Source organism: Narcine bancroftii, chromosome 3, assembly GCF_036971445.1.
Source record: "Narcine bancroftii isolate sNarBan1 chromosome 3, sNarBan1.hap1, whole genome shotgun sequence".
In the NCBI taxonomy this organism is placed as follows: domain Eukaryota; kingdom Metazoa; phylum Chordata; class Chondrichthyes; order Torpediniformes; family Narcinidae; genus Narcine; species Narcine bancroftii.
Genome location: NC_091471.1, coordinates 86,074,551 through 86,093,924, shown reverse-complemented (window position 1 = coordinate 86,093,924; position 19,374 = coordinate 86,074,551). Strand labels below are relative to the sequence as shown.

General features: G+C 39.9%; 2 protein-coding genes across 4 annotated transcripts in view; one reads left to right on the top strand and one right to left on the bottom strand.

The window, feature by feature from the left end:
• The first annotated feature begins 549 nt into the window (after positions 1 to 549).
• Positions 550 to 11,645, top strand: smim15 (small integral membrane protein 15). The gene is made up of 2 exons (XM_069924471.1): positions 550 to 646; positions 10,901 to 11,645. The coding sequence occupies exon 2, from the start codon at positions 10,919 to 10,921 to the stop codon at positions 11,141 to 11,143; it is 225 nt and encodes a 74-aa protein (XP_069780572.1). The 5' UTR covers positions 550 to 646; positions 10,901 to 10,918; the 3' UTR covers positions 11,144 to 11,645.
• ndufaf2 (NADH:ubiquinone oxidoreductase complex assembly factor 2) overlaps positions 7,670 to 19,374 on the bottom strand; it is a 118,649-nt gene continuing 106,944 nt past the window's right edge. For all 3 annotated transcript variants that reach the window (XM_069924467.1, XM_069924469.1, XM_069924470.1), the window contains one exon: positions 7,670 to 7,991. In XM_069924467.1, the coding sequence (XP_069780568.1) occupies positions 7,871 to 7,991 (121 nt within the window). In that variant the 3' untranslated portion in view covers positions 7,670 to 7,870. The remainder of the gene's footprint in view (positions 7,992 to 19,374) is intronic.

Here is a 19,374-nt window from a genome sequence, read left to right as displayed (position 1 = left end):
ACAGTATCCATGAAAAGCCAGTCAACGTTTCAATACTAATATGGAATAGGTGAAGTTACATATATAAGGGGAAAAGAAGCTGGGTCCAGAGTTGAGGATAGGCAATTTTTAAAAAATGTTCGCCTTATGCTTTGTCCAGTGAAGCGTTCTGCCAGCAGTCTAACAACTCAATTCTCATATACATACAGCTATAAAGAGGGTGGGGGGGGGGAAATGAATTACAATTATTTCGAATTAGACGAGTCTCTGGAATTCTCCTCGTGATAATTAGTGGGGCTGGATCATTGGTCAGGGAATTAGGTTCTGAGGAACTGGCACAGAACAAAGAACATCGCTGAGCCAGCCTGAATCATTATATGCTCCTGATTGGCTTTGCACCGCCTGTTCCGCACCTCAGTGGTGAAGTTGCCCTTCTTCGAAACACTGTTCCTTAGTTGGCAGCTGCACCCCGACATTTCACCACAGTCTCTGGCTCCGTTCCTCGAAACACCGCCCCAAAGGGGACTTCCCTCATCGCCGTGTCTGCCGGAAACGGGCGAGGATAACCCTTGACCTCGGCGTCCTTGTGCTTCCGGTGTCGAAGGCGCCGCCCAACGTTTCTGCATGCGCGAAGGACGGCCGGTGGCTTCCAGTCAGTGTGGTGCAGGTAAAATGAGCGTTTTGGGAAGGCGAGAGGGGAGAAGGGGGCGAGTTATTGGGGAGCGAAGGGAGAGTGCGTCCCCCCCCCCCCCCACCTTTCCCTTTGGGGAGATCCCGGGGAGGGAGACCACGGAGGGAAGGAGGAATCCTGCAAGAAGGGATTCGAATGGTGGGATTCCCAGGGTGAGTGAACCTGAATTATTTGGGGGAGGATAACCGGGGGCCCTGGATAGGTTTGGGGCGAGGGGTAGAGAAAGGATGGCGGGGGCCGGGGAGGGAAACCCATGGAATGGGGAGAGGTTGGGATGAAAGGCAGAGGGGGTGAGATGGAAATGGTCTGTGAATGGGATGCAGAGCTGAGCTTGGATGTCATGGCAATTGACTCGAGCTAAGTGTAATGGCAAGTGCAGGGTTGGGAGTTAAAGCTCGCACCATCAATCGGGAAAAGGGAAAAGCCCTGCTAGCTTTTGTTAGTAAGTTAGTGGGCTTGTATCATGTCAGTGGTTTGCCATCAATGAAACACGTGCTTAAATTTGGGTTATTTATATATGAACAGAATTGTATGATGTGGGCTGGAGCAGGAAGGTGCCATGAGGTAAATGATTTATCAATACAATGAATGGTGGAGCAGACATAAAAGACTGCTAGTTCTTCTGCATTTGTAGAGTGAAGGAATAGCCAAATTGATATTTTGAAATATGCCTCAATCTGCATATTTTAAATATAATACATGTATTTTTTGGTCTGAGGGCGATTTGGTGGGTGGTTTTCCATGTTGAGACCATGGAAGGAAAGAGTTGAGAAATCCTCTTTGGGAGTCGATGAAACTAAAGAACAGTACTTCAAGGATTATAATCACCTTTTCAGTGAGCCATGTGCAAACTGGTAAACAGACCAGGAAACTGATTAAAAACAGTATTCTATCTGTAGGAGTGGTGTAGGAAAGTGAGAATATAGGATGGTGCAGCACAGATGCAGGCCCTTCAGCAAATGTGTCTGTGTTGAATGTGATGTCCAAATAACAAGGATCCTTTCGTTGTCTAATAATACATTAAAAATGTAATCTGCATGATATACTTTAACTTTTGCCTGCTGTAAGATGGACAGAGTCTCCATTTGTATTATCCAGCTGGCACCCCTTGCAGTATGAGAGAAAGAGAAGCCAAAGGGAGTCCCCTCCAGTGCTTTTGCAAGCTGCACAGACTCCTATCAGATTCATCGGCATCCTGAGCCCCAGATCCAAACCTCCGAGGTGATCAGGAAGACTTCAGCATCTGAGGCCCTTCAGGAGACCTTTCCCTTACCATTCTCTCAAACCAAATAACATTAAAACTCGTCTGCTTGCACTTGATGTTTGCCCTTATGTTCATATGTCTATCCAAAAGTGCTTTAAATGCTGAAGTTATATATGCTTCCATCACTATCCCTGGGAGCTCATTCCAGGTGCCTTGCACTCAATGTCACCAAAACTAAGGAGCTGATAGTTGACTTCAGGAAAGCCAGTGGTATAAAATTCAATGATCATTGGGGATGAGAGGGTAAGAAAATGTAGGTTCTTGGGAGTCACGATCTTGGAGGATCATTCCTGGACCCAACAAGCCAATGGCACTGTGAAGAAAGCATGTCAGCGCCTGTACTTCCTCAGAAGTTTACAGAGGTTTGGTATGACATCAGAAACCCTGGAAAATTTCTACAGAGATGTGGTGGAAAGTGTGCCGACTGGCTGCATCATGGTCTGGTATGGGAACGCCAATACCCCTGAGTATAAAACCCTCCAAAAGGTAGTGGAAGCAGCCCAGGAAATCACAGGCAAAACCCTCCCCACTATTGAGTACATCTACAGGGAACACTGCTGTCAGAGGGCAGTAGCAATCATTGAAGACCTACACCACTGAGCACACCCTCCATTCTCACTGCTGCCATCAGGAAAGATGTATAGGTGCCACAAGAATCGCACCACCAGTTCAGGAACAACTGCTACCCCTCCACCATCAGACTCCTCAATGACAAACTCAATCAGGGACTCATTTAAGGACTCTTACTTGTGCACTTCATTGATTTTCTTTTGTTCTGTCTGTATTGCATAGTCAGTTTGTTTACATTTGTTATCTGTTTATAACTTTATTTGTTTACACTGTACAATTTATTTTTTCCACTTCTAATTAGTGGTAATTCTGCCATGCCCGCAGGAAAAAAAATCTCAGGGGTGTATGTCTTGGGACTCTGACAAGAAATTTGAAACTGGAAATCTAATTAGTATAAAATATTTGCTCTGCACATCTCCCTCCCCCCCCCACTTAAAACTTCCTCCTTCACACATGTCCTCCAGTGTGAGATTTTTTTTACCGGGGGGGGGAGGAGGGGAGATTCTGACGATCCACCCTCTTGATTTTATAACCCCCTCAACCTCCTATGTTCCAGATAAAACAGGCCAAGTTTATCCAATTTCTCTCTCTAACTCATATCCTTGAAACCTGGCATTCCTTTTCTGTATCCTTTCCAAAACCTTCACATCCTTTCTGTCATGGTGTGACCAGAATTCCACACAGTATTCCAAGTGTGGCCTAACCATAGTTTGATATTGCTACAACATGACTTCCTTACTTTTACACTCAATGCCTTGCCCGATGAGGTTGAGCTTACCATTACACTTTTACCACCTTTTTCTACTTGTAGGGCCACTTTCAGTGAGGTACATACTGGACCCCAAGATTCCTCTGTGCATCAATGCTTTTAAGAGCCCTGCTATTTAGGTGGTATTTAGAGATGAAGTCTTGTTTAATTATGGAAAAGATATCTTTTTCAATTCAAGATAAGATGTCTTTTTATAAGCTGAAGTGGACTCCATTTGTTAAGTGCATGCAATTAAGTTTGACTTAAATATGTTTTGTGTGATATTTTAGAATTGATAACTTTTTTTTACTTAGTATTTTTACTTGTTTTTTTTGTTTGTGAGTGTTTTTTATATAATATTATTAACTTTATTAATTCTTCACTCTTTATTTTGGGGGGAAGGGTGGTTTTTTTTATAATATATAGATTTTTTTAGTGGTCGTATATATCGGGGGGGGGGGGGTTAGACTGATTTAAGTTGGGTCATTAATCCTGTGTTGTAATAATTACTTTATTTTTGTTTTTCTTTAAATGTAATTTTTTTTGTTTTATTCATGTGATAAAATCTTTAAATAAAGTTTAAAAAAAAAAGAGCCCTGCTATTAACTGTATATATTCCCTGTAAATTTGACTTCCCAATGTGCACCACTTCACAATTGTCCAGAATAAACTAGAAACTTGCTGAAATAATTTAATTATCTTTAGTCTTGGGTGAAAGTGCAATTTTTTTAAGGCAGCAAGGAGCAGTAATAGGCCAGTGTGCTTGATGTCAGTAGTTGGAAAATTGCTGAAGGGGTTTCCAAGGGACAGGATATACTGGTATTTGGATAGCAGGGACTTAATGGAGGTAATCAGCATGGATTTGTTTATGGTTGATCATGCTCACGAATCTGACAGAGTTTTTGAAGAGGTGACCAAGGGGGTTGATGAGGACACTGTAGTACACCTTGTATATATGGATTTTAACAAGGCCATTGACAAGGTCCCATATGGTAGGTCAGTCAGAAAAGTTAAATCACATGGGATCCAAGCTGAGCTGAGTAGAAGGGGGCAGAGGATAATAATGGAAGGATGTTTCCCTGATTCTCTAGAAGCCTGTGTCCAGTGGAGTGCCACAGTAGTCAGTAATGGGTCCACTGTTGTTTGTCTTCTTTATCAATAATTTGGATGGGAATGGAGTTAATAAGTATAAAAAAGGAACTAAACATAGGAAATTCTAAAGTAGGAAAAATAGAGAACGTGGGAGAGGGGGAAAGTTAGCCCTGACAAACTAGGTTGAAATTATGTAAATAATGAGAGAGCATGTAGCAAACACTAGCAGTGTTAGATCCTGTAACAAGAATTAAGAATCCAAAAGTGCTTTTTGTGGAAGTTAACACCCTAACAATTGTGGAAAAAAACTATTCAATGTTAATTATACATCAATTATATGTTCAAAACAGAGATACAAGACAGCTACTCAGATTTGAGCAATGTAAGCTTAGATAAAATAAAATTGTGATTGTTCATTGCGGGATCAATATAGTAAGATATATTGAACAAGGACAGGTACGCGATCCTTTATCCAGACATCTTAAATCCGGAAAGCTCCAAAAATCCGGCAAGGGGGGAGAGAGACGGCAGCGTGAGTCGGGCGGGCGAAGGGGAGAGTCGGGCGGGCGAGGGGGAGAGTCGGGCGGGCGAGGGGGAGAGTCGGGCGGGCGAGGGGGAGAGTCGGGCGGGCGGGCGAGGGGGGGAGGCGGGCGGGCGAGGGGGGGAGGCGGGCGGGCGGGCGGGCGGGCGAGGGGGGGAGGCGGGCGGGCGGGCGAGGGGGGGAGGCGGGCGGGCGGGCGAGGGGGGGAGGCGGGCGGGCGAGGGGGTAGGGGTGGATACGGCAACACAATTCAGGTGGGCTTAAATCTTACTTTCCAAAATCTGGAACACACTGTCCCCCAAGGGTTCTGGATAAAGGATTGTGTACCTGTATTTCAAAAGCAATTTGATTCTGCAAAACAAAGGCCAAGTATTGTAATTAATGGAGAAAAAGTAATGAAATGCTGCAAAACTCAACAAGCCATGAAGTGTGTGTGTGAAGCATTTGAGGCAATGACCTTTCCTCAGAATGATGATGAATATTTGCTCTGCACCTTTGTTGCATTTTTCTCTTCATCTGTTTATCTTCCTCTTTTCAGTTTTGATTAAATTGAGTAGCTGTTAGTGTTGCTGTCATGGAACCTCTGTGACCCATGTTAAATCATGTGACAGTGTGGGTTTCCCCTGGGCGTTCTGGAGTCCTTCCACATCTCAAAGATGTGCTGATAGGTTAATTAGCTATTGAACATTGTCCCACTGTATAGATGGGCATGTGAGAAATTAAAACTTGAGAAGTATGAACAGGGAGAGAAATTGACGGGAGCCAGCATGCTCAACAGGCCACGTGGTTTCCTGCATCATAAGAAAATACAATGTAAATTAAACAATAATATTTTATTAAACATTCTATTTCATGCTTCTTGGTTTAATCTCTCACAATGTCTGTGAAAATGTTCGGTGTCATTTAATGTGCAGTGTAAAAAGATATGATCATATATTCCTCTCCAGTGTATTGCACTTTAAAGGATTTATAAAGGCCAGTTATTGCTTCAATGCCCACAATACCCCTGTGGCACCTCTAAATGCACTGAATGGTAACTGCCATTTACCTCAAAATCCTAGGTTTTGTATCCAATTTTGGACCTTGTGGTGTAGGATTTTCTTTGTCAGAAGGTACAAAATGGGTTTGGTTATGAGGAGAGACAAGAAGACTGCAGTTCTATATTTAAGAAATGAATAAAATTAGGCCTGATAAAATTGGAATTCTGAACTTTTGACAGGATAATTTAGGAAAATTATTTTGACTAGGTGATTAAAAAACCAGAGGGATTAAATTTAAGATAATCAAAAAAGGAGTATTTGGGAAAATTAATTTCATTATTAAAATGTTGTAGGAATAAGAAATATTAGTTGTTGAAAGAGTAATAATGAAAAATGACTTGGTTGCAATGTGGCTAAGTGAATAGGTGTAGGCTGAATTGATTCCATTGTTACAATCCTCTCAAATAATTACAAGATAGTCAGAAAGTCCATTGGTGCTGTTGTGATTTGAGATTTCTAAGTAGTGTGATTTCTAAAATAATTAAGCTTTAGAAATCTGTATAGATTTCAAGTATTAATGTTCCCTGGGAGCAAATTTGTTGGACATGGCTTTCTTTTTGTGCCTAAAATTATTGGATTTAAGCTCACTATTTGTTAAATGTGTACTTTGATCCAAAGACAATTATACTTTTTACTGATTTTGTTCCCAAGCAAAAACTGCTTCAGTGCTTTTTCTACCATCAATATATTATTTTTACTTTTTAATAATAGTTAATAAAAACAATTGTAAATGTTATAACATTAACTTGAGTTTCAACCCAAGTTGCCATGTTTGAGGAAAGGGAGTGGTTTTTTTTTGGCCTGCATTAAAATCACACTTGGCAGCAATTTTTTGGTTCACAAGAAAGCTTCATTTTTTTAAAATCATGTTGTCAGCAAACTAATTTAGCAGCTGGACTATTGAAAATTTTATTGGGATAAATGTTGACAGTTATAAAAAGGCCAGATTTGATCTATTTATACAGAAATGGGTCTCAGGAGATTTAGTCTCCCATTCCACTCCCAATCTTTTGCCTGTTATCAGAATAAGAATGAAAGCAGTTGTCAATTGAGGATTGCCTTTAAATTAGGTTAAGTCCTTGTACAAATGCAATCACGTGATGTGCTTTGTCATTTCTCAGATGGAGGCCACGGGGTTAATTCTCGATTGTTAAACATTTTGTCTCAAAGTGGTGGTAAAACTGCAGACTACGTTGCCTCCAAGCGGATCACACTCGGGACAGCTATTGGTAGCTAAATGGGAGGAAAAGCTGATGCATAATCTGCTCTCCACTAAGCACAGCTCAAAGCACTAAAGCTGCTTATGGCAGGAGGAAGATAGCAATCGAGAGACTGCTTGATTTAAGACAATGTTTGCTTTTGTTGTGTGAGCACAAAGTAGAATTGTTAGGGAAATTCAGGCGATTTAAATCGTTTGACATGAGTAAATTAGGTTGATTGGAGTAAAATCATTTTATTTTTTTAAAATTGAGAATGTTCTTTATGGGGCTGAAAGGCAGTTCTTTTAATATTTGTTCATGTACAGAACTGGGTGATGATCTAATGGTTTTGAGCCCAAAGGAAGTGGCTAATTTTGTGCAATTATGGGGCAAAAGCAGGGAAGTTGAACCAAGCTGGCATCTTCAAATTGAGCCTGAAAGCATCTTCATTTCTTTATACTTTTATGATTTTCTTCAAAGAAAGACTGATTTCATATTTTCAGTTCTTAAACAAAATTAGTCTGTGGCAATTGAATATTTGTGGTATAGCTTTATTGATTCATAAAAATGTTTGATTGACATTAGAAATAAAGTCTTTAAAAACTTTGCAAAATGTTTAGGTTGTCCACAAAACCCTTATAAAGATAAAGAAATTCCACATGGAGGGTTGAGGTTACAGGGCTTGGCAATCCTTTATTTTTTTTAGTTTTCTTGTAATATTTTCTTCACAACAAAAGGAAATGTCATTACATTTCAAAAAAATCATCAATATTGTCCTTTTGATATGTAAGTATGGGAGGTCTGTAACAGCTGGAGTCAGCAGAATAGTGGATAAACATGTCATATTCAATGTGTCTGCTATTACAGCTGAAAATGAACAGAAGGAAATCTTGATTATTTTGGGGTTTCTTTTACCATACATTTTCAATATCATCTGCACATCAGCCTTTTGCATTGAAGTAAATTTTAAGGTAATGAGTTTCATTTCCAGAGGAATATTTGCATTGCTTAATTGGAGGAACGAGCACTTGGAATTGCTTAGCAATCCATGGATTGAGTTGATAATTTTACAGTAATTTCTAAGCATCAGCAGGCTGCAAATAGTGGTTTTATTTAGATTCTTCCTCTATCACTCTGCAGTACAATTTGATGGAGTAGAATAATTAGTACACTTGACAATATTCATGATTTGGTCTCTCCAAGTCATGACGGAGGATAGCATAGATACACAAGACATGGGAGCAGATATAGACTATTCAGCCCATTGAGTCTGCCCTGCCATTCACTCATGAGCTGATCCATTTCCCCACTCAGTCCATATCTTTCAATATTCAAACTGTTTCAATGAGATCCTTCCCCTCAGTCTCCTAAATTCCTATGAGTACAGAGCAAAAGCCATCTAATGTTCCTTGCATGATGACCCTTTCATTCCCGGAATTATCCTTGTGAATTTCCTCTGAACCTTCTCTACTGGCAGCACAACCTTATTAAAATGAGGAACCCAAAACTGCTTACAATGTTTCAAGTGAATTCTCACCAGTGTCTCAACATCACATCCCTGCTCTTGTATTCCTCTTGAAATGAATGTGAGCATTGCATTTGCTTTCTTCACTACTGACTCATCTTGCAAATTCACCTTCAGGGTATCCTGGATGAGGACTCCCAATTCCCTTTGCATCTGGAAATTTTCAATTTTCTCCCCATTCTGAAAATCATCTGACCATTTATTTCTTCTACTAAAGTATATAAATGTACACTTTCCACACTGCATTTCATTTGCCATTTCTCTGTCCATTCCCCTAACTTGTTCAAATCCTTCTGCAGCCTCCCTGATTCTTCAACACTAGCTACACCTCCACCTATCTTTGTATCATCTCCAAACTTAAGTCACAAAGCTATTCATTCCATAACCTAAATCTCTAATAAACATTAAAAAAAAAAAGCAGCCCTAACATCACTAGTAACCTGCAACTAACCAGAATATGATCCCTGTATTCTGACTCTGCTTCCTGCCAGTCAGCCAAATGATCAACTGGCGCTAGTATTTATTCTGCTATACCATGGGGTATTGTTAAGTAGGCTCATGTGTGGCACCTTGTCGAAGGTGTTCTGGAATCAAATAGACAATATCCACTTCATATCCTCTATCCATCTAGCCTGCTTATCACTTCTGCAAAGAATTCAAACAGGTTTATCAACCAAGATTTTCCCTTAAGGAAATCATGCTTGTTTTGGCCTCTCTTGTCATGTGCCTTCAAGTACTCCATAACCTCATCCTTGACAATCGACTCCCAACATTTTCCCAACCACTAATGTCAAGTTAACCGGTCTATAATTTATTTTCTGCTGCTTCCCTTCCTTCTAAAATAATGTAGTGACATTTATGATTTTCCAGTCCTCCAGGACCATGATGCAAAATACTCAGCTCCTCTTCCATCTCTTTGTCTCCCATTATTATTTATCCAGTGTCATTTTCCAGTGATCCTGCATCTACTCTCACCTATCTTTTACTTTGCACTTGAGAAGCTTTTTGTTTCTTCCTCGATATTTTCCAGCCTACTTTCATACTTCATCTTTCCCCACCTTGAGTTTTTTAGTTTCCTTCTGCAAGTTTTTTTTTAAAAATCCCAAGCTCTGACTTCCTCTTAATTTTTGCTTCCTTGTATGTCCTCTCTTTTGCTTTTACATTGGCTTTGACTACCATTGTCAGTCACAGTGGTGTCATTTTTTCCTTTTGAATATTTCCTCTTATTTGGCATGTATATATCCTGCACCTTCCATATTTCTCCCAGAAACTCCATTCATAACTGCTCTGCTATCCTCCCTACTAGGACACCCTTCCAATCTACTTTGACCAGTTCCTCTCTCAAGCCACTATAATTCCCTTCACTCTACTGAAATACCAACACATCTGACTTTAGTTTCTCCTTGTTAAATTTCAACTATTGTGATCACTGCCCCATATGGGTTGATTTTCCCTTAGCTCTCTAATCACACCACCCAATCCAGTCCAGCTGATCCCCTCGTGGGCTCATCAACAAGGTACGCAAGAAAGCCATCTCATAGGCATTCTACAAATTTTCTCTCTTGCGATCCAATTCCAAACACGTTTTCCAATCTACTTGCATGTTAAAATCCCCCGTGAACTACCATAACATTGCCCTTATGTCAAGCCTTTTTTATTTGCTATTATAATTTGTTGTCCACATCCTGGCTACTGTTTGGAGGTCTGTACATAACTGCCAGTGATCTTTTCTTACCCATGCCATTTCTTAACTCAAACCACAATGATTCTATATCTTGCCCTTTGTCATCTCTTTCTAATGATTTCATATTATTCCTTACCAACAGAGGCAGTCCAACTGCCTATCCTTTACACTGTGTATCCTTGGACATTCAGCTTCCATCTGTTGGCCATGATTCCTTGACGGCCATAACACCATACCTGCCAATCTCTAGCTGTACTACAAGGTCACCCACTTTATTTCTTATGCTACATGCATTTAAATATAAAACCTTTAGTCCTAGATTTGTTACTTTAATTGACTCGTGTCCCTATGCATTGCAACTCATCCCTTCACAATTGGACTCAATTTTAACTATCTTCCTGTCCCTCCACACAAACTCCCTACCAGCTTGTGTGCCAACTGCCCCTTCTTCATTTTCTCTTTGGTTCCCATCCCCCTGTGAATCTAGTTTAAAATTTTAAGAAAAAAATGAAAATATCAGTGAGTAAATGTGGCATTGGTCCTAATGATTTACTTTTGCATTTACAGGTCTTTGTGTCAACAAAAATGTTGGACATAAGAGGTTGGGCAGAGTACATTGTGGAATGGGCTGCAAAAGACCCTTATGGTTTCCTTTCAGCTGTTATATTGGCATTAACTCCACTATTCATTGCAAGCGCAGTATTGTCGTGGAAACTGGCAAAAATGATTGAAGCAAGAGATCGAGAGCAGAAGAAGAAACAGAAGCGTCAAGAAAATATTAATAAAGCCAAGAGACAAAAGAAGGATTGAACAAGTCACCGAGAAACAGTCCCATTCTTGAACTAAAATACAGCTTGTTTTACATATTTAACAATTGCAATTATATTTGGCAATATCTTCAAGAATGAAACTATTTCAAATGATTGCTTCATTCGATCTGTTCTTCTATCTTCTAATAATTTGTTGGAATTTTTTATGATATTTCTTGGGATAATCACTCTGGCTTCAATGCTAATTTTCTACTTTGTTTAGTCTTTGAATTAAGTGTACATATTTCTCATTCCTCAAGTACCTGTTTTATCAAATCCATAATCTTGTGTACTGAGAAATTGCACTGAAATCAATGCATTGATATAATGTGTACTTACTATTTCTAAATTAAAAATAACTTGTAATTTATATCAGTTTTATTTTTGCTGAAAAGCCTGAAATATTCTGACTTTAATTCACGGTTATAAACTGATGAGGCAACAAAAAAAAAATTTCTATTGTAACATGGTACATATTAAAGCCTTTAAATGGAAATGTTTCATTTACCTAGTCTTAAGTACGTCTTGAGTTCTTTATTACATTAAAAGGATTGCAAAGAGACACACGTCTGTCAGTTATAGTGAAACAAAGTGGTTTCAGTGATCAAAAATGCAGAAAAGAAAAATAGTTAATTGTTTAATACTTCAAATCCATTACTCATTTCTGAGAAATGGTATTTTGGCAATATGCAGTTTGCTTTTGTTAGTTCCTGGGTTCATTATGCAACTTGATCTGTCAAGATCTTATTGTGAGAGTTTAATATAACTATGTCGTTGCGGAGAAGTACAATATGAGATGGCAGTTTTAGGATAATCGTGAGATTGTACACAATTGATATTTTTGCAGCTTCTTTTGTTCCAGTTTGTTTCCAATCCTCTGTGTTTGCAGGTAGTAAGGAGGATAACACGTCAAGTTTCTCTTGCTAACTTTTAATATTTGAATGGGATTTGCTGGCATTTTGTGCAGAGTTTATTAAAAGAACAGTGCAACTATATATAGATTGAAATGGACAAAAGGATGGAAGCTATTGTCTTTTTTTTGTACAACAGCAAATACAGGAATAGAGGAAAATCTAGCAATGTAGGAAGATGGCTAAAGTTTTACATTTGTTAACATGGAAGTTTTACATTTGTTAACTAAGTGGTTATCAGGCAAAGTTAATCTTCCAGCAATAGAATTTTAATGATAATTGGGGAAAGATTAAGGCACTATTTACATTGTAAAACTCTGGCTTCTGCAGTATCTGACAATATCTTGCAATGGACATGATCACCTCATCCTCCACTCTGAGGGATCTCCGTTCTCCATCTGGCCAACAAGTGGTCTTTAACTTTCCTCTGTTAGTTCCAGGATTTACTCTTTGCCTTTCCAGACCTGAGACTCTTGAACCAAATTACTTGTATCTATGGTTTGGATGCATCAACTACTGAGGAAAATCTTGGAAAACACAACAGAAATTATTTATTTACATGATTTAAGCCCTTTAATACTTTAAAACTATTGTCTAATTAATGTGATTTTCTTCCTCTGTCCATTGAAATATCCCAACTGACATTTGCAAAATGCCTCAGTTGATCAAATCTTTTCAGTTTTCAAGCCTTGAGATTGCTGATTTTGGAATCTGGAGCAAAATGAAATCTGCTGGATAAACTCAGCAGGTCATCTGTGGCAGGAAGAAGAATCATCAACGATTCCTTTCCCCGTGGTGCATACTTCTGGACCTGCTGAGTTACTCCAACAGTTTTTTTTTTCCCCTCTCCAATATTGTCAGTCCTGCTCATAACCAAGTACAATTTCAGGGTTTGAGAATGTTTTGGAAAACTCTATTAGATAATCTTGCATTACCTGAAAGTTCATTTGGAAAGCTGTTGTATTAATAAAACAGCATGCAACCATCCCCTCCAATGAATAATGGACCCTTTTGGCCCATGAGCCCATGCTGCCCCATTACATCCAATTTACCTGCAATCCCCAGTACATTTTGAACAGTGGGAGGAAACCAGAGCACCCAGAAGAAACCCACACAGGCATGAGGAGAACATACAAACTACTTACAGACAGCACGGGCTTTGAACCAGAAGACAGAAATGTTCTATTTCTTTAAACAAAAATGCTATCTTTCTGGAATTTCAGATTAAAACCTTGTGGTGTAAAATTGAAACATTTTTTGTCACATTGGATAATTTGTTGTTTATTACTGGAAAATGCTGCAAATACTAATTAAAGTCAGACTGAAGAGGGTAAACAATATCCTTCAGCTTGGCATCTATTATTAATAACAAGAAAGCAGAAAAGGTCCCTTAACTTTGTTTCTCTCCATGTCTGTCCAGATTATTTTAAAATTTTCTGTTTTTGTTTTAGTTTTTCATTGACATTGTCTTGCTTTTATATTTCTGAATCATGCTTAAATGACAGAATTTGATGCAACTTGGGGAAAAAATTAAGATACCTAATGAGAGATTCCAGTCTTGGGAGAAGTTTTTCTTTTTAAAAAAGTACAAGCAAAATGTATATTAAAAATTCTAACTCTCCAATGGAAAACTTAAGGATCAGTCATAATTCTTAAATATCAAAGAAGAGAACTGCTGACCATGGAATCTTAAGTAGAGAAGCTGGAGGATCTCAGCTTGTCAGACAGAATCCATGGAGGGAAATAACGATGAATGATTTGGATTGAAACCCTTAATTCTTTGCAAATACTAAAGAAAAATCAATATTTTGATGAAAAGCATTAATGTTAGGAAATCGAGAGAAATTGAGTAATTGGAGTGATGAATTAACAATATTTAATACTGAGATATTTATGATATATACAGAGGCTGTAAATAACAGAATGAACCCCATACCACCAGAATGCTGAGCTTCAAGTACATTATTCACTGTTTGCCACATCATTATGACTTCCACAAGCAATCCCACACCACTGAATTATTACCATTGGTATTAATTTTCCTGCCTGTGAGACTCTCTCCTAAACCCATCTCTTTTTCCAAGCTACTGAACTGCTTATATCTCTTCAATTCTGGGATTTTTTTTGTTGAAGCAAATGTAATTATAAGATATAGCTGCAACTTATGACGAAATGGAAGGATTCTTCGTAAGTATTGCACAAAAAGTCACAAGGGCTGAATTTTAGCTCTCATGGCAATGCATTTAAAGATGAGAATTCTTGGCTTTTTTTTGTGGGTTTGAAAACCGGTGGAAGACAACCCATTTTATGTCAAATCTGGAATAAGTAGGGTTATATTATCAGTGACACGTAGATTGAGAAAGGTTTTGCTGAACTTGACTGTGGAATTGTTCTTCCTTGCCTGTAGCTAATGACCATTAGAAAATTAGGATTGATATACCTTCCTGATCCATTTCTTATGGAATCACGTTGCTCTCCATTGCAGGCAAAATCTTCGCTAGGATTCTACTAAATAGAATAATACCTAGTGTCGCCGAGAATATTCTCCCAGAATCACAATGCGGCTTTCGCGCAAACAGAGGAACTACTGACATGGTCTTTGCCCTCAGACAGCTCCAAGAAAAATGCAGAGAACAAAACAAAGGACTCTACATCACCTTTGTTGACCTCACCAAAGCCTTCGACACCGTGAGCAGGAAAGGGCTTTGGCAAATACTAGAGCGCATCGGATGTCCCCCAAAGTTCCTCAACATGATTATCCAACTGCACGAAAACCAACAAGGTCGGGTCAGATACAGCAATGAGCTCTCTGAACCCTTCTCCATTAATAATGGCGTGAAGCAAGGCTGTGTTCTGGCACCAACCCTCTTTTCAATCTTCTTCAGCATGATGCTGAACCAAGCCATGAAAGACCCCAACAATGAAGACGCTGTTTACATCCGGTACCGCACGGATGGCAGTCTCTTCAGTCTGAGGCGCCTGCAAGCTCACACCAAGACACAAGAGAAACTTGTCCGTGAACTACTCTTTGCAGACGATGCCGCTTTAGTTGCCCATTCAGAGCCAGCTCTTCAGCGCTTGACGTCCTGCTTTGCGGAAACTGCCAAAATGTTTGGCCTGGAAGTCAGCCTGAAGAAAACTGAGGTCCTCCATCAGCCAGCTCCCCACCATGATTACCAGCCCCCCCACATCTCCATCGGGCACACAAAACTCAAAACGGTCAACCAGTTTACCTATCTCGGCTGCACCATTTCATCAGATGCAAGGATCGACAATGAGATAGACAACAGACTCGCCAAGGCAAATAGCGCCTTTGGAAGACTACACAAAAGAGTCTGGAAAAACAACCAACTGAAAAACCTCACAAAGATAAGTGTATATAGAGCCGTTGTCATACCCACACTCCTGTTCAGCTCCGAATCATGGGTCCTCTACCGTCACCACCTACGGCTCCTAGAACGCTTCCACCAGCGTTGTCTCCGCTCCATCCTCAACATCCATTGGAGCACTTACATCCCTAACGTCAAAGTACTCGAGATGGCAGAGGTCGACAGCATCGAGTCCACGCTGCTGAAGATCCAGCTGCGCTGGATGGGTCACGTCTCCAGAATGGAGGACCATCGTCTTCCCAAGATCGTGTTATATGGCGAGCTCTCCACTGGCCACCGTGACAGAGGTGCACCAAAGAAAAGGTACAAGGACTGCCTAAAGAAATCTCTTGGTGCCTGCCACATTGACCACCGCCAGTGGGCTGATATCGCCTCAAACCGTACATCTTGGCGCCTCACAGTTTGGCGGGCAGCAACCTCCTTTGAAGAAGACCGCAGAGCCCACCTCACTGACAAAAGGCAGAGGAGGAAAAACCCAACACCCAACCCCAACCCACCAATTTTCCCCTGCAACCGCTGCAATCGTGTCTGCCTGTCCCGCATCGGACTTGTCAGCCACAAACGAGCCTGCAGCTGACGTGGACTTTTTACCCCCTCCATAAATCTTCGTCCGCGAAGCCAAGCCAAAGAAGAGTTACTTTCTATTACAGAAGCATAACAATGCAATTCTTAAAAATTTCCTTGGAGAAGGATGAAGACGAGGCATCTTATAAGTTTGTTGTAACTTGTGACAGATTGTGGTGAATCAAGAAACTATCACCAATCTGTCACCTAATACATTGATATGTAACCATTTAATACTCCACTCAGTCAAAGCATATGCAAGAATAATGATGAGCTGCTGGCTGGGGTCAAAATATTATTTTGATCCTTTCCCATTTATTCCAGGGACCTTGGGTTAAAATTGCCAAAGACCATCACTTTTACTTGCTGTTGCTTCAAATTATGATGTGCCTTTGACCTCTATATTCACAGATTGGATGACTGCTTCTCTTTGGGTTTAAATTTGAACTCCCAGTAGGCAACCATTTTCAATTTCCCTCAGCATTTGCATACAGACATCTCTGTCCTTGACCTCATCCACAATCAGGGTGAGGCCGAACATAACAATTTACAGCATGGAAACAGGCCATTAGGCCCTTCTAGTCCGCACCGAACCAAACACCCCTCTCTAGTCCCACCTCCCTGCACAATGCCCATAACCCTCCATCTTCTTCTCATCCATATACCTGTCCAACCTTTTCTTAAATAATACAATTGACTCCGCCGCCACTATTTCTCCCAGAAACTCATTCCACACGTCTACCACTCTCTGAGTAAAGAAGTTCCCCCTCATGTTACCTCTAAACCTCTGCCCTTTAATTCTTAACTCATGTCCTCTTGTTTTAATCTTTCCTCCTCTTAACGGAAATTTGGGGAACAACATTTTCCTCCCAATGGTATACACGTCAATTTTTTTTCATTTTAGGATCACTAAAAAGAAAAATCTGATACTTGAAATTGAAAGTTGAAAGTCTTCGAGTCCTTTAGCAAGTTGCCTGCATGCTGTCTAATTTGCAGATTTAGGTGAAAAGTAAAAGAAAAATTGCAGATAATAGAAAACTGAAATAAAAACAAAAACTGCTGGAAATGCTCAACAAATCAGGCAGCATCTGTAAGAAGAAAAAGTGTTTCAGTTTGACGTCCCTTCAAAACAGTTCTGTATTTCCAACATTTATTGTTTATTGCAGATTTAGGTAGCAGTTTAGGGAAAACCTCTAGACAGGCATGGCAATGTAAGTTAATTACGTTGTGCAAAACACTTCTCTGATTAATATGGTGGAGGAATCGGCTTGCTTTGAGTCTTCATGAACTTACAGGGAAAGATTAAAAAGGCTAGGACTTTATTCCCTGGAGCGTAGAAGAATGAGGAGAGATTTGATAGAGGTATTTAAAATTATGAGGGGGATAGACATTAAATGTTGATAGGCTTTTTCCACTGAGATTAGATGAGATACAAACCAGAGGACATGGGTTAAGAGTTAAAGGAGAAAAGTTTAGGGAGAACATGTAGGGGAACTTATTCACATAGAGTGGTTAGAGTGTGGAATGAGTTGCCAGCTGAGATGGTGAATGCAGGCTCAATTTTAACATTTAAGAATATGGAATGGTTCATGGATGGGAGAAATGGTTCAGCAGAGATTAGAAGAACAGAAGGGCCTCTTTCTGTGCTGAAGTGTTCCATATATAAAGGTTAGTGTATCTTTGAGAACTGCATCTGCCATGTACTCTCGTTTTCAATGTACCGTAACTGTTGTTAGTTTTAGATTCACTGACTTGAATAAAGGAAGTTTGGATAATAGCTCTGTCTCTGTTGTTTGCCGCAGCAAAGAACCTGCAGCTACCACAATAGAAAATATAATTGCGTGGCACACAAACAGGCCCTTCTGCTCATGTGCCCGTGCTGAACATGATGCCCAAGTTGAACTAAATTTCCACTGTTTGCACATGACAGACATCTTTCCATTCCATGTGTGTCTAAAACACTACTATTGTATTGTCTTCTATCATTACCCGTCATTCTGTTCCAGGCACCTATCTCTGAATTTAAAAACTTCCGTACGTTGTCTTTCAAACCCCCACCGCCAAAAGGCATGTCCTCTAGTATTTGACAATTTTATCTTGGGATAAATATTCTGAACATCTATCCAATCTATGCCTCTCATAATTTCATAAACTTTCAGCAAGTTTCCGGTTAGCCTCTGATACTTGAGAGAAAGCAACCCAAGATTATTAACCTCTCCTTTTAACTCCTACCCTCTATTCCAGGCAGAATCCTTGTAAATCTCTTCTGTACCTTTTTCAACCTCTCCACATTTCCTCCTCCAATGGGGCAGCCTTCCCAAGGTTTATAAAACTGCATTGACTATTATTTTTACATATAATGTCCCAACCAATGAAAGCAAACATTCCATACATCTTTGCAACCCTATCTAATATATTTGCATGCTATCTTTCAGCTATAACTGTGGACATCCAGATCCATCTGATCCTTTTGCATTGTTGCATCTTTGCTCCTGTGCTCTTATCCAATGAGGGGAAGAGGAGGGGTGCGTGTGTGTGTGTGAGAGAGAGATCCCTACTCTAGGGTTCCCTTTATTGATTGATAAGTATTTTAAGTTTTTTTTTCCTATAGTCTATATTAAACCTGTATTTAATCACAATAGCTTTGCTTTAACTTGGATTATGCGTACAGACTCTCTCTTGTTTGCAAAAATCTCTTTCTGCTGAATCAAAGAAAAGAACAAGGAACACAAATTAGTGCTTGTTATAATATGCCACAGAAAAGTCAAACCACAGACCCTTGACAATCAATGGCATTACCATTGGAGTGTATCCCATCATCAGTATGCTGCGGGTTCTCTGTCCAGAAGCTCAACTGGACAGGCAATATCAGTACCATCAGTATCAGAGCAGCTCAGTCCAATTTTCTACAGAAAGAAATACAGAACTGAAGGAAAACCTTCTGCCTTTCTTCAAAACAGTGCCTAGAATCATTTCCCTCTGGTTAGGAGGTCCAATGTTTTCCACGGCGAAGGAGGCTGAGTAGTGAAGGTACAGAGGTTTATAAAATTATCAGAATCAGAACTTCTTGTGATGAACATGTCACGAAATTCATTGCTCACCAGAATAAATTCTGATTCTGATGAGCATAGATAAGGTGACTTTTTCCCCAATATAGCAAAATCTAAATTTAGAAGGCATACGTTTAAGGTGAGAAGGCAAAAATGGAAAGAGGTATTGAAAGGCAAGTTTTTCACAAAGAGGGGTAAATGGCAGAGGAAGTGGTTGAGGAGGGTACAATTATGACATTTAAAGTACATTTGGACAGGTATGTGGATGGAATATTTTTTGAGGAATGGGGCCAAATGAAGGCTCAGAAAGGCACCTTG